This window comes from Macrotis lagotis, chromosome 2 (genome assembly GCF_037893015.1).
Source record: "Macrotis lagotis isolate mMagLag1 chromosome 2, bilby.v1.9.chrom.fasta, whole genome shotgun sequence".
Classification (NCBI taxonomy): Eukaryota; Metazoa; Chordata; class Mammalia; order Peramelemorphia; family Peramelidae; genus Macrotis; species Macrotis lagotis.
The window spans coordinates 198728148-198744326 of NC_133659.1; the positions used below are offsets into that span (position 1 = coordinate 198728148).

The 16179-nt window shown below is 43.7% G+C and overlaps 1 protein-coding gene across 1 annotated transcript in view; it reads left to right on the plus strand.

The window, feature by feature from the left end:
* The window catches only part of MAPT (microtubule associated protein tau), a 164608-nt gene extending 157288 nt beyond the window's left edge, over window positions 1-7320 (plus strand). Inside the window, exon 14 of the mRNA XM_074224397.1 lies at window positions 6856-7320. Within this exon, the coding sequence (XP_074080498.1) occupies window positions 6856-7071 (216 nt within the window). The 3' untranslated portion in view covers window positions 7072-7320. The remainder of the gene's footprint in view (window positions 1-6855) is intronic.
* Window positions 7321-16179: the final 8859 nt, after the last annotated feature.

Consider the following 16179-nt stretch of genomic DNA (forward strand, 5'->3'; position numbering starts at 1 on the left):
TCTGACTAGTTTCCAACCTTGCCACCAATGATCTCTTAATTGTCAAATCTAATGCCAAATCCTTATCCTTTTTGACTTCTTTGCATCCTTTGACATTGTCAGTCACCCATTTCTCCTAGGTTTTCATGACATTTTCTTTGTTTGCCTTCTAACTGTCTGACTATTCTTTTGCTCCATCTTGATCCAGGTTATGCCTTTGAACTATGCATCTTCCCCAAAGCTCTTTCCTGGGCCCTCTCTTCTTCTCCCTCTACACTATTTCCCTTTATTACCGCATTATTATTTTCTTAATATTCTCGGTTCTATCCATCCATTCCTACTTTCTCTCCTGCCTTCTAGTCTTACATCTATAACTGCCTATTAGATATTTTAAACCATAAATCCTGGAGACATCTTAAACTCAACATGCACAAAACCAAATTTAAGATTTTTCCCTTCCAGCCTCCTCTTTTCTGACTTTCCTAGTTTATCCACCCATCATCGTCCATCCTCGTAGTTTCTGAGGCTCTAAAACTAGCTGTCATTATCCATTCATTCACTCAGTCCTCTAACTGACGTATCTTCCTTTATTTAGCCTCCTCCTTTCTTCTGACATAATTGTCTTCCTGCTTCAGGCCCTAATCACCTCACATCTGAACTGTTTGCAAAAGCCTACTGGTAAGGGGTGGCTAGGTGACGCAGTGGATAGAGCACCAGCCCTGGAATCAGGTGGACATGAGTTCAAATTAAGCTTAGACACTTACTAATTACCTAGCTGTGTGGCCTTGGGCAAGTCACTTTAACCCATTTGCCTTGCAAAAACCTAAAAAAAAGGCTACTGGTGGGTTTTCCTGCCTTGAGTTTTCCTCCCCCTCCAGTCCATCCTCCAAAGTGGTCATCAGAGTAGTAAAGCACAGGTCCAACACTATCCCTTCTCCCTCTGGTCAGTAAATCCAGTGATTCCCAATTATCTCTAGCATCAAATCTGAACTCACAATTCTTAGACATTATTCTCCCCCACATACTCTACAGTACAACAGCTCTGATCTTGCTGTTCTATATAAAGTTATGTGATGTAATAAATAGATCACCAGCCTTGAAGTCATGAGGACCTGAGTTCAGATTTGGCTCTGTACACACACACACACACACACACACACACACACACGTGTGTGTGTGTATGACTATATGTGTGATTATAGGTATATAAACACATGTGTACATATATATAAATATATATATATATGTGTGTATATATATATAAAAATTCAAAGATACTTTCCCTCACAATAACACTGTAAAGGTGGGCAGCACACATATTAGCCTTATTTTTCAGATGAGGAAAAGGAAGCAGCTTGCCCAGGGTCTACACAGTAGGTCATAATCAGAGCTAGGATTTGAACCTGATTGTTTTTCTACTCTATCAAAGGACCATCCAAGTGATCCCTGAAATGCAGAAGTCGAGGAAAGCTGTTCTGTAATTCTTAAAATATCTTTTTGTGAAGAGGGCCTTGCCAAAAAAGTTTTACTTAGAAATCCCAGATTCCCACCAATAAGGGTACAAAGGAAAAACCTCCTCTCATCCCTCACCCCCCACCAAAGAGAAATGAAACATGAAAAACGTGTTCTCTTCAATTTTTTGGAATTGGCAGGTTGGACTTACCTGCTCTTTACATTTATGTCTGCAGCAAAACTGGGAAATGGAACAGTTGTGTGGTGAGGTGTATGTAGCAGCACCAGCCTTGAAGTCATGAGAACCCAAGTTCATATACAGCCTTAGACACTTACTGACTCTGACCTTGAGCAAATTGCTTAACTCAATTGCCTTAAAAAAAAAAGAAAAGAAAAGAAAGTCGTAGAAAATAAGGTAGTAAAAAGAATATTGTCCCTAAGAGGTCAAAAGGTGAAAAACTTTTATTAGCTGTGTGAACTTGGGCAAAGAGCTTTTCCTTTCAGAAACCTGTTTCCTCATCTATCCAATGAGAATGGACACTGGGTGGGGCAGTGTTCTCCTGGTTGCTCACTCCCTCTGTCAGCTCATAGGAAGTTCCAAGTTTTCTTGAAATCGTCTTTTTCTTCATTTCTTACAGCTCACATAGTAGTCCATCCTGTTCCTATACCAGTTTATTCAGCCATTCTCCAGCTGATCCGTTTGGTTTCCATTTGTAACCGCAAAAAAAGCTGCTAGAAACATTTTTAAACATCTAAGGGCCTTTTCCTCTTTTTTTTTTTTTTTTTTTTGATCTCTCTTTGGGGGCATAGGCCTGGAAGTGATATAATTGGGTTAAAGGCCATGCATTGTTTATTTGTGTAGATTTCCAAATTGCTTTCCAGAATGGTTGAACCCATTCACCAAAGAACCCATAACAATGCATCAATTTTTCCCTTTTCCCTCCAGTCCCTCCAACATTTGACATTTTCTCTCTTTTGTCATCATTGCCCATCTGATGGATGTGTGAGGCAGAACCTCAGAATTTCTTTAATTTCCATTTCTCTATTTATTGGTAATTTGGAGCATTTTTTTCAGATAACCAGAGGTAGGTTTTCCCAAAATTTGAAGACTCAATCTCTCAAACCCTCAAGACCATATTTCTTCAGGAGGAGAGGATTTCCTCTATACTTGGTCTGATCTAGCTGTTCTTCCTGTTTTCTTTAAGTGTAGCTTTCACTTCCTTGGGTGATTATCAGTTGTATTGCCTCAAAGTTGAGAGGCCCCAGTGTATAATGGCTAGAGAGCTTGTTTGGAAGCCTTGGAAGACCTGGGTTCAAATGTTGCCTCTGCCATATTGTCCATGACACCCCAGGCAAGTAGTTTAACCTCACAGTACCCATGGCAACTCTCTTAAGACTTAAACATTTCTGCAAAAATACTGACCTTGCATTGATAGAGGGAGTGTACTGAAAGGTGCCTTTTCAAGGTAAATTGTAAGTCCTTCTTCTTGTTCAGTTGTGTCTGACTTTTCATGACCCTATTTGGGGTTTTCTTGGGAAAGATAATGGAGTGATTTGTCACTTTAAGGAAGGGAAAATTAAGTCAAACAGGGTTGAGTGATTTACCCAGGGTCACTCAGCTGTCTCAGTGTCTGAGGTCACATTTGAATTCAGGTCTTCCTGACCTGTGCTGCAGCCACTACACCACCTAGCTGCCCCATAGATCCTGTTCCCTAACCTGTTGCCTCATAAACCAGTAGTAGGGGGAAATGAGTAAAACTACCATATTTGAAGTCTACTATCTTCCTCCATAAATTTTTGAAAATGAACTTCTGTTCTAGTCTGATGTTTCCTTGGGCTTCCATGTCTCCATAACAATGTCACTGTTCACTGGTTGAGGTGATTCCACAACCTCTCTGCCCCCTTGTTGTGTTGATTGCTTTATGCAGGCTAAAATTGAGGAGGAAACAAATAGAAATAATCTATGACCAGTCTTTTCTCCATGTTCCATTTCCCATTTTGTCAGCATCAATAGCTTGAATGGGATAGGTCAGCATTATAATTGTACCCTGTGTCTTCTCATTTTTATCCTGTCCTCTAATTTGATATTCAGTTGGATCTGTGCTTTAACAAGCCAGTGGTCTGACAGATGGATGTTTCTAAAGTGACTCCCATATTGGTAAATAGTCATTTCCTGTCTGTTAAGATAGGCAATTTCAGCTTTCTAGCTATTGTTTCAATTCTGGCTTTCAACTTTTGACTCATCTTAAAGTTATTTATGGGTATAAGATTTCTATATAATATACATGCCTTTACCTTCTTTCGTTCCTTATTCCTCACCTGTGTTTTTCAGTGTTTTTTATTGTTTTTCTCCCATGTCCACTTTTGCTTTGAAGTCATCTGAGTATTATGGTCTATGTTGACTCAGCTTGAAAACTCCCAAAGTCCTTTCCAGAGTTTTTCTAGTTCCTTACCCTCTGCAACAGATTCAGACAAACTGCAATTTCTCTCCTGGTAGTCTTTTTACTTATGCTCATTATAAGTACCATGAAATAATGTTTTCTGTTACCTTTGGACTTAGGGTGCAGCCAACTCTACCAGCTCCTTTCCTTTGCTTGCCTCTCCAAAGAGCATCTATTAGCCATTTTCCCATCTAGCTGCATATTCTTTATGTCTTCTATCTTCATTTATAAGGAAAATGCCAGGAGTGATATGATTTCAACTTGTTATTGAACTTATTGAACAAGGGACTTACATTTAGAGTATCAACAATTAAATGAATGGTCTTAAAATTGTGTTTAACATTCTCCAGTCCCTTATTTATCACTGTGTCATCACTACAGATGGAGGAAAGAGTTGCATAGGACCCAGGCCTTTTAAAGTTTTTCTTTGTTTTGTGTGTTTTTGGTATTCCTCACCCAGTGGCCTTCCTGTTGGGTTGTGAGCCTCTCTTGCTGCTTAGCTTTGCTGGTCTTTGGAAACTGAAGCCTTTCTGTCATGATGGAAAGTGACAGGTTCCAGCAGTGTTTTCACAACTACCGGGTTATGCTAACCATGAAGTGCTATAGAAATATGAGTTGCTATTATTAATTAAACAGAATTGGAAAAAATCCTTTGACTGCATTCCCCATAGGCAGTCAAAAAAATTTGACTCTTACTCATTCAAAATTGTGATAAATCAACTAGTGCTGTCATTTGCCTAAATTAGCCTGCTAAATTGTCAGCCAGATGGCAGGGGGACATGTTTCATGTACTGAAATGAAGAAACTGATTTTCAAAACTTTTCTATGTTTGGCAGTTTTGTTGTTCAGTTGTTTCAGTGATGTTTTAGGGTTTTCTTGGTAAAGAGACCGGAGTGGTTTGCCATCATCTTCTCCAGCCCATTTTACAAATGAGGAGACTGAGACAAACAAGGGAAGAGACTTGCCCAGGATCACAAAGCTAATAAGCAAGTGTCTGAGGTCAGATTTGAACAAAATCTCTTCCTGCCTCCAGACCTGGTGCTCTTATCTGCTGCTTCACTACCTAGCTGCCATATATCTAAGGTTTGCAAAGCACTCTATATATGTTTATCTCATTTGATCCTCACAACAATGCTAACGTATGTGCAGTTATTTCCATTTTGCAGATGTGGGACCTGAGAAAGAGAGGTTTTTTCCCAGTGACTTGCCCAGGTTTATATGGCTAGTGTCTGAGGTGGGATTTGAACTTGGGTCTTCCCGACTTCTGTTACAGAGCACCTAAATTCCTGCTTCTAATGGAATGTAAGCTTTGCAAAAGAGGGGAATTTTTATTTTTATTTTAAAATCTTTTTATCTCCTGTACTGTGGACCTGGTACCTAGTAGAAATTTAAATGCCCAGAGAATTGAATTGAGTGGGTAAATTTGGTCATTTGGCAGAGTTGGACCTGGAAATCTTTTTTTTAATATATTTTATTTTTTTGAAATTACATGTAAAAAAAATTTAACATTCTAAAATTCCAAGTTCCAAATTCTCTCCCTCCCTCCTCTGCCCCCACATTGAGAAAACAAACAATGGGATATAGGTCATACATGGACCTGTTTTTCTAAACAGTTCTAAGCCTTTCCCAAATTTGGGCTCCCCCTCCCTCCTCAACAACACACTCACAAAAGAATCAGAATTAACAAGGCTTGAGTGGGTGAGCCTATTTCTGATAGCTCCAGGAAAAAAATGCACTTAAATTGAGTCTCCCCCTGGTTAAAAATAGTCAGACCATGGCATATAATAAGGGCTTTACTCCTTCCTCCCCTCACTCCTTCCTTCCCTTTTTTCCTTCTCTCTTTCCTTCCCTGCCTTTTCTTCCTTTCTTCCTCCTTCCTTCTTACATATGCCATTGTTTCCTAGCATTGTGAACTTGCTGGGACATGAAGGCTCTAGCCTGTTCCCCAATCTCTGCTGGTCTAGCCATGTACCCATCCATACCCAATCACACAAAGAGTTCTCCCTTTTTTCTTCTTTTGTTATGACTGCCTTCAATTATATTCATCAGGAACTTGCCAAGTGGGTATTGTTGTACCCCTAGAGTATATGCTAGACCATAGAACTATAGCATATAAGAAAAGGAAGGGAATTTGGAGGGGACCATCCCCCTCATTATCTGAAGACCTAAGAGGAATGAGGTCGCAGCAATTTAAATGGCTGAAATCCAAATCCTAGGCCAAAGTGCTTTCTTATAGGCCATGGCTCATATAAGTAGGTGGTTAGAAAATAGTGACATAAAATATCATATTCTTTTTTTCTATAGTGACATAAAATATCATATTCTTTATTTTCTTCTCCTGCCTCTTTCCTCATCTTCTCCGCCCTCCTTCTCCTTCCTCCTTTTCTTTCTTCCTCCTCTTTTTCTCCTTCCTCTTTCTGCTTCTCTTCTTTCTTTCTTCCTTCCACTACTCCTGTTCCTACCAGCTGGAATTTATATAGCTCTTTAAAGTTTGCAGACAGCTTTATAAATATATCCTTCCATCCTCACAACAACCTTGGAGGTAGATGCCATTATTATGCCCATTAAAAATAGGCAGAAAGATTTTTAGGTTATTTTCCTAAGGTCATACAGTTAATGATTGTCTGAGGTGGAATTTGAATTCAGGTTTCCTGACTTGAGTCCAGTGATGCATGGCCTCATGGTCCCTCCTTTTGATTTTCCCATTTAATTTCTTGCCTTCTTTTATGCCAGGCCCAGGGCTCCTGGAGCATAGTTGTTCACCCACCTCACCTTAGGTCCCAACTCTTGAGAGGTGTCATGATTCATGGAAAAGAACTCTAAATTTGGAGTCAGAGGACATGTACTTTCTACCAGGGTGCTATTAGGAAGGGTCCCTTCACCCCCTCTGGGCCTCAGTTTCTCCCTTTGTCCAATGAGGGGGTTGGACAGGGTACCCATCCAGCTTCATGTTGCCTGATCCCCCTCCCTTTTCTCCTTCCAGATTGAGTCTCACAAGCTAACCTTCCGTGAGAATGCCAAAGCCAAGACTGATCACGGAGCAGAAATTGTCTACAAGTCGCCTACCATGTCTGGGGACACCTCCCCCCGGCACCTCAGCAATGTCTCTTCTACTGGAAGCATCAACATGGTGGACTCCCCTCAGCTTGCCACATTGGCTGATGAAGTCTCTGCCTCCCTGGCTAAACAGGGCTTGTGATCTTGCCCAGCAGTGTGGTAATCATGGAGAGAGGAGAGAGAGAGAGAAAGAGAGAGAAAGAGAGAGAGAGAAAGGAAAAAAGAAAGAATAATTGTACAGCCCTTCTTCCTCTGTTCCTTTCCCAGCTGTTTCTCACAGATTACCTAATTGATTCATGATTTAACCTGCTATTGGCCTCTTTGGCTCTGGCTCCAGGACCGTAAAATCAGTGATGGGGAATAAAAGCAAATTTTGTCTTTAGAAATTGAATTCTTGGGGCAGACAGTTATACCAAATTTAAAAAAAAAATTTCAAATGAAAGCCACACCCTCATTTTTCAAGGCCAACTTGATTCAATTATCCCTTCTCCCCCCACCCCAACTCTCCCAAGGTGGGAAATGGAGTGCTGTTAATGCTGCTGGGAGTTTCCAGGAACCAGCCCAGTGCCCATCTCCCCCCTTCTCCCGTTGCTCTTCTTCCTCCCCTTCCTCCTCCTCCACCTTCTGCTTCTTCTTCCCTTAGCTACAGCAGCAGCAGCAATGGGTTTGAGACCTGCCTTACTTACCTATAGCTTCACGAAGACCCCCCCAAGCCACATTTATGTCTGAGAGAGAACATGGGTGGGACACCAGTGCCCAACCTCCTATTAGTATCAGAGCTCAAATGAAGATCAGAAAGGACAAGCTGTGATAGCCATGATGGCAAAACCAAATATAGAGGGCACAGGGGGACGTCACTGGAGCCCACATCTTGATGGGGATGTTTGCTGGGCTTTTTGTTGCTGCTGCTGCTGTTTTTGCTTTCCGGCTTGGTGGGGAAGGGGGCCTTTTGTCACCCTGAGCCTGGGAATTGGTCTGGGCTTTCTGGAGCATCCTGGGAGTCTCTTCTGAAGATTGCCCTACCTAGAGTGCTAGGGAGGAAGGACGCTGTGTCTGTTTTATCCCTTGAAGGTGTTGACGGTGCTCAAGCAGCTGGGCTGGCTGGCTGGTTCTTTCCCCCACAGTGGACTGGTGATGCCAGTAGAAGTTTCTTTCCCCCTTCTGGAAGGTGACTGTGCTGTCTGGGTCCTGAAGGCTGGGACTGTTCATCAGTAGCTTCTGCTCATTTGTCAGTAGGACTCAGCTGTTAACTTTGTCACAAGTCTTAGAAGACCCCAGGCCTCCAGGCCTGTAGCACAATGGGAAACAAAGCCTTGTTTTTGACTGGGGTTCCCCACTCTCTCACTCTTCGCACCTTTCCCGGTTCTTTACCTGGGGGCCTTCAGCATTCTTTATCCTCTCTGGACTGATTTGGGGGGTGAAAGGGATATTGGGTTCACGGAACTCATCAACCTCAATCAGAGCTAGAAGGAAGTTGATGCTGAGCTCCTGTGCCAATCCCTGTGTCATGGAGGGAGGGGGCCACAGGCTGATCCCCTTCTCCCTGTACCACTGAAGACCATTTCTGTACTCTCTGTGTGTGCTCTTGAAATTCTGCAGTCAATTTTGAGGCTCATACCCTCAAAATGTTGTCATCATAGGTCATGCTCCCTGGCCCCTCTTAGCAAGTTCCCTAGGACCCTGTCCTTTGGCACGTCATCTCTGGAGCCTCCTGAGGAATTAGCAGGAGCCCATCCTCTGCCCCTCATGGGTAACCCCCCCCCCCCGTGGGAACTGCTCAGGTTGGAGGTGAGCACTCTCTTGGGGAGAAAGGCCCATCCTTGAGTTTCAGATTCCCTCCCTTCCCTTTTGCTTGTCTAATAAGCATCTGTGGCTCACTGTTTTGCATATCTCTCTTTTCCCAAGTGAATCTCAACCATCCCTATAGCCCCTAAAAAATCAGTTTCTACTTCTGGGAAGGCATTGATCCTTGGTTCCATTGCTTTATGATTCCTTTTCCTTCCAGAAAAATTGCTGTGATTATCAAACTAACATTCTCAGAAACACGGCTGGTTAAGAGAGTTGGAGGATCCAAGCCATTTCATGGGATGGGTGGCGACCTCTTCCCACCACGGCCAATTGTCATTACCTGTCAGTGAGGGCCCTGTCACTTCACACAGTCACCAAGTTTTTCCTTTCCACTGTACTCTCTCCCCAGAGAAGGTACCTCTACCTTCTCCTCCCACCCTCATCCTTTCCAGGGGATGCCCTATCTCTCTCTGCCACTCTTCCTCCCACCTACTCCATATTCAATTGAAAGATGCTTCTGTGTTTGAGTTGTGGAATAAGTGAACAGAGGCTTCTCCTTTATTTCCCCATCAACTTGTGGTGTATAGTTGCATTTGTCTTGTATATGCTTGGAATTCACCAGGGTAATGATTAAAAAAAAAAATAAGAAAAAAGGAAAAAAAAAGGGAAAAAACGCATGTATCATTAAGTGCTTACAGAGAGGTCTCTAACCCTTGTGGGCACCCAGGGGCAGAGTGCCCCCCACACCCCAAGTACTGTCTGCTCAGTAAAACAACTGCAAGAGAGAATTGAGTCCTTAGTGTCCTGAGAGAGACGGGTCCCAGGCAACTTATCAAAGTGATTCTTTCGTCAACCCACCCGACCCTGCCATCTGCTCAGCCTTGGGAAGGTATTCAGCATCGTATTCTATAGTCTGGACACAGACCCCAAGCAGAAGGGGAACTGAAGGCCTCCACTTCTTAGAGGAGCAGAGTGGGGACAAAAAGGACTCTTGCTTCCTTCTGCACCAAGGTTGGGGTCAAGGGTGAAGTGACTGCAAACGTGGGAAGACGACAGGACCATCATCACTCCAGCTCCTGACTGAACCTCCTTTACTCCCGGCTGGCTGTCTCCATCTGCATTTTTGATTCAAAGATCCCTGAGCCAAGTGTGATGGACTTTGCCAGTTCTCCAAATGAGGTTGCACAGAGAGGGAAGGAGGCCCTCCCCTGTCACTAGTGATCCCAAGAAGGGCTGATGCCCCACTCTGCCCTTTATTTGAAAAGGAATTATCTGCATGTTTTGAAGAAACATGTCAGTCAAGTTTCTTAGGGCAGGTCAGAGAGCTGCCATCTAAGCTTGTGCGTATGAATGACTGGAGTCTGATGACCTGGGTTCAAATCTTCCCTCAGGTGTTTGCTACCGAAGTGGTTTTGGGCATGGCACAACCTCCCTGGCTTCAGTGGCCTCATCTGTCCATTAAGGGGCTTTGTGAACTAGATGAAGATCTTGGAGATCTCCTGATGCTACAGCTACCACACACACCACCCACATCCTTCCATGAAGGAGACACTGGATTTTCCTCTAGGGAAGCCAGGGTCCTCTCTGGCAAAGGGAGATTGTCGGGGCAGCAGCCTGTCCTCAGTAGCATGAGCCCCTGAGCACATTTCAGATCACAGAACAGATAGGCTGGGGGTCCCCTGGAGACATAAGCTGCCCGCCTGGGCATGTTTGGCAAACGTCCACTCAGCTTTGAAGGTCAGAGTTTCTGTATAGGCTAGGCTAGACTAGGCCATTTGGATTTAGGCTTTCTGGGAACTGTTAAGGTAGAGTTCATTGAAGGATGGGAAGGCCCTATTATAGTGGACAGGAAGGATTATGCCAGAATGCTGTGACCATTCCAGTGACAAAAATGTGTGGAGCAGAATGGGCGAGTGGGCGAGTGGACTGAGGAACAGGGAAGTGGCAAGATGAAAACTTAGTCAGCCAGCTTACTCCTTTGTTTCATCCTGTCTCTTTCTCCCATGTGAGATGGGAAAATGAATTTTTTCCAGAAAAATGCTTTTTTGAAGGGTGAGTGCTTTCCAGATCTCTCCGAGAAACCTTCCAAACTGTCGTAAGTTTGCCTCTGAGGCTCTAATAACTTCATTTCACTTTTGGGGGTACCCTGAAGCCACTAAGGCTTCAAATCTTAAGTCCCACCTCCAGACTTGGAGATCAGAGAGCAATGAAGCAGGGAAGGATGCCTTGCAACAAGAAGGCAACAGTGTGGGGTAAGAAGCTTTCCCTCCCCCTGTCTCCTATGAGATTCTAAGAGAAGAAATACAAACATCAGCCCTTGCTGACTTTCCTAGCATGACCTAGCAGAAGTTTTCCCTTGCCTTGGAACCCTATCACCTCCAAGTCCACAGGGTACTCCAGCTGCAGATGGTTGGGAGCAAATCATCCTAAAAGCCCAAATGACTTGAGTGCAGGCCCTAACATACATGCTGGAAGCTTATGTAAATGCCTGTCAAGTTGACAAACTCCTTCAATTTTAAGTCAGAATGCAGTGAGATGGAACCAGGAGAACCATAGCCCACCACCCCTGAAGCAAGTCTTAAGTCCTTTCATGGTATTGCTATTTCAGCCAACTGCAGCTCAACGTCAATCTGGGCCCATTAGCAGAATATGGGCATCTGGGCCCTGCACCAAGAGGGAAAACAAATGTGAGTTGGAGTTTGCATCTTAGATTGTCCAAATTCAAATGTATTTTTTAACTTCCCATCTTGCTTGGAGAATAACTAGGTTGGTGAGGTATTGTTCAGGCCTTGGGGGGGAGGGGTGGTGGCCAATGCACTGGAACAGGGTCTTACTGCCTTTTGAGGTCACACATGCACATTTGGGTACAGCTGTAGTCTGGCCTCAGGGGGCCTAGGCTTAAGCATTAAAACAATCAGCTCCCAGGAGCCAAGGCCTTGCCTGTCTTTGGATCAGGGAAAGCTTGACTTAATCTTCCACCATCTTGTTTGCACCCCCCCAAAAAAAAAATCACCGGGGGAAATGTAATTTTGTAACTTGGAAAAATTCTTAAAGGGGCTGTGATTAGTCCTAGGGAGGTAGGAATGATCCATCTCTGTACCACCAAATAGCAGTCACGGCCACTGGCTTATATGGACACAGCCATCACCACTCAGCAAAACTTGGGGTGGGGTAAAAAGACGCTGAAACCCTGGTTTCTTAAATCTCTCCTCTTCCCCCATCCCATGTATTGAATTCCACTTAGATCACTTCTTACTGTTGAACTCTGTATTTCCTGTTTGTGCGTGCGTCAAGGTAGTAGGAAACTTAAAATAGGAAAGAGGGCAGAAACATCAGAGTTAAGCAAACGGACCCATAAATTTTTACTCCTACAAACCACTTTATCTGAAGAGGAATGTGGGAGACTTTCCCTCTTACACACACACTGGAAAATGCCCATTATGGGCTTTGATGCATCAGCCACATTCAGGCCCCTTGGTGCCTCTCCCTACTACATCCCATGGCTGGGGCTCCTAACCATGTAGTTGTCATAGAACTTTGGGGAAAATTGATACCTGGCCAGAGTTCAGAATGGTCTTACTCTAATTACATTTTGGCCCAGGGAGTCTTTCCTCTGTCCAGGTTTCCCTATCCCATGACCTTCCTTGCCTTGGGGAAGCTATTCATCCCAATCAGCTTCTGAGAAGAACCCATTTCCAGAAGGCACAGGCCTACTTTCTTTCAAGTTGCCGGATTCCTCTTTTTCCACCTGCCTTGTGACAGCTGAAATAACTAATCCTTGACCTGGAATTGCTCACTTGCTTGGGGGAGTTGGGAGCAGGCAAGCTACTTTTCTCCTCAGACTGTTGAAAAGGGTTATAAATGGGCACTGCCCTTTATCTATGGCTTAAATCTTCCACTGGGCCTTGATCCCATGGGGAAGCACAGTTCCTGCATTGTAATCCACATAGTTTCCTTATTAATTTGGGGGGTGGGATGGAGGGTGGGAGGTATTGAACTCATCCTAGCTTAGCTTCCTGTCTGTGAATGTCCATAGTTATTGTGTGTTTTAACAACTGGTTTACACTGTTGCTGTAAAAGTGAATTTGGAAATAAAGTTATTATTACAATGATGAAAAAAAAATACTGTCTGTGGGGGAGGTAGCAAAGAGGGATGGCAATAGGGAGGGCATCGAGGACATTGAGAATTATTGTTCCCAATGCCTCCCCAACTTCTGAGGGTCAGCTGGCATGGTCAGGAGCATAGGACTTGGTTTCACATTCCATAGTCACTTATCTGGTAGTCGAGAGGTTAGTTTTAGTAGATGATCTCCAAGGTCCCTTTTCCTCTCCATCCTATGTAGGCCTGGAGATGCTTTGAAATCCATTTGGAAGGGGCAGCCTAGGCAGCACAGTGGATAGGGCACCGGCCCTGGAGTTGGGAGGATCCAAGTTCAAATGCAGCCTCAGACACTTATTACCTATCTGTGTGACCCTGAGCAAGTCACTTAACCCCATACCCTTGCCACAAAAAAAATCCATTTGGGGCTTTTAGTGAAAATTTGGCTAATAACCTTAACATTAATTGGCATGGCTAAAGCCTTTCAGAATCAAAAGTTATTACTTAACTGGGACATCGGTAAAAGACCAGAGACATTCAGCCATCTTTTATAATACACAGGCCAGTCCCTTAAAAGGGGGCTGACTTCAGCCTCAAAAGGAGCATCTTTGGCCCAGAGCCAAGCATAAACACATGGCCCATATATGGGCCTGTGTCTCCTATGTGATTGATGTAAAACATCCAGGAGGCTCCTTGGGAAGCAGGGTGGTGGGAAGAATTGAAGTTGTAGGGGGAATTCACATGGATCAGGAGCTCCTGACCTGGATGTCTCAACTTTCAGCAGTTCACTGAAATAACATCACTTCAATTGGACTGATAAGCTAGATCATCGATTCAGTATTCTATGCCCAGAGAACTCACCAAAACCCAGAAGAGCTGCTGAGGTACTTAACTCCATTTGAAATTATTTTCTTGTACATTTAAAATCTTACACTTGAGTTTCGAAGTATCCAGAGTAACTAAAACATTGGGTTATTTAGATGCAAGTGCTTTTTCCTTGATATTAACTTTAACACATCTGGCAATAATCTGAAGACTTGGGCTCCTTTTGGTCCAGGACAGTTCCTTATGGTATGTAAGTGTGCATGCATACATAAAATATTAAAAAATTATTTCTTTGAAGACCTTAAGAGGTACTGTTCTATGTGGAAGTGGGGATGACCAAAGTTCCAAGTTTTTATGGCTGCTGCAAAAAGCCCATCTCTCTTCTAACCTCCTGAAGAATCTGGATGTGATGGGGGAAGGCAAAATATTTCCACCTGTGACAGTAAAACACTTCCAGGTCTTCCTGCCTTTGGGCTTAACTGGAAGCTCAATCTTGGATTCTCCACCCCCTTCATGGTTCTAGTTCCTCAAAGCACCATTTCTCCCAACTCCTTAACACATGCAGACGTTATTGTAGACAAATACAAAAGTATCTACCACTTGAGCAACCAACTGCTTCTCTTCAAGATTTACCACTAGGCTCTGCTAGACAATTAACTTGACCCACAATAAACCCCACCAGACTTGAAAGTGGAGAGAGAAAAGGTAGCAAAGTAATGCACTTTCTTGTGAATCAGAGTTCAGGAAATAAGAGGCAATCACAGTATTCATGAGTGTTGTATATAGCAGTTTTTAGGTGCAAAGTGCTTGAAAATGTTAACTCATTTGATCATGAGTCAACATGAGTGCGGTGGGGAGACGGTGGCAATCAAACAACAGTCTGAATTTTGGACTTCAGTGAACTCCAAGTACACTTCTAAGCTCAAAAGGGTAAAATCCAACAAAATGGATGGGAAAACTTAGCAAGAGACTTCATGCTTTTCACATCCTCTTTGTACTAAGGGAGCCAATCACATCAGCTCAGCTGGCACGTACATCCACGGTATGGCCAACGTGGAGGCAAAGGATCAGTGTCCTGGCCAAGGTCGAAGAAAGCAGAGCCTCCAAGTGGGAGCCCTCCACTGTTCATGGCAAGAGAAGATGCTGGAGAATTTGTAGTCCTCCCTTCCCCACCACCCCCTATTTAGCCCTGACCAGTTTTTTTAAGGTAATGAGGTTAAATGACTTGCCCAAGGCCACACAGCTAGGTAATTATTAAATGTCTGAGGCCAGATTTGAACTCAGGTACTCCTGACTGCAGGACCAGTGCTCTTATTCACTGCGCCACCTAGATGCCCCTTACTTAGCCCTGACCACTTTCAAAGGACAATCTAAAGTATTGACTTGGGTACTCTTCTCAGTGAACAGAACGGCAGAGGTGAAGGCCATTCCTTGCATGAACTGGGACTATTCAAATCTTACCTAAAGAAACCCAGGGAAATGAGTTCAGGACTGGGGCATGGGAGAATATAGACCTTATGGAATTCACCATCTTCGGTATGTTAATTAAGGTATTCTGGCCCAGATTTCTTTCTTAGTCTTTTGAGAGGTTTCTTTGGCCTGGATCTCCTCTGGAAGAAATATTTCATTTGGGAGAAAGAATGGGAAGACAATTTGGGAGTTTTTCCTAAATGCAAAGTGAGTACTCTACCTTGTCTTCCTGGCCTCACAGTATCTATCTTAACCCCAAATGGGAGCAGATTTTACCTACCTAGTGTAGGTGATTTTCACAGAATCCAAGGTTCTGAGATCCTCAATTCCTTCCCCAACTGCTATTACCTAGAGTTCTAGCATTGAAATTTCATCCTTCTAAGAAAAACTGAAGGGGTGGCTAGGTGCAGTGGATGGAGCACCAACCCTGGAGTCAGGAGGACTTGAGTTCAAATCCGGCCTCAAACACTTAATAATTACCTAGCTGTGTGGCCTTGGGCAAGCCACTTAACCCCATTGCCTTGCAAACAAAAAACAAAAAAAAAACCAACCTGAAGACTTAGGTTCCTTTTGTTACAGGACAGTTCCTTATGGTATCCATAAGACATTTATATGTCAAGCTGAAAGAATTAAGAGAACCAAAGCCTTGAGGCTTTGCACCAAGGCCAGAAGTTGAATGTGGGCCCTCCTCTTATTCCCAAGTTCAGCTTCCTGCAAACTATTCTCAGTTCCTGGGATGGGAATGGATAAAGAGTCATGGGGGGGGGGGGGGGTATTTGAGGAGACAGAGTGAGGAAAGGGGTCTCAGAAGACAACTGTCAGCTATTACAAAACTGCCCAATGTATCACAGCACTAGCTCATCTCCTAGGAGACAATATGTGGCATATGCTACCTCCAGAAATGCCCTCCAGGGCCAATAATATTTATGGAATCATTTCAATGGAAGTTCTCTGAGCTAGACCATCACTGGGATGAGCCCATATGGTAGCCATGTTTTATAATAGCCAAAACCAATGAACCTAAGCAACAGAGATCATATTTTTTAAAATGACATCTGCCCTCCCCCA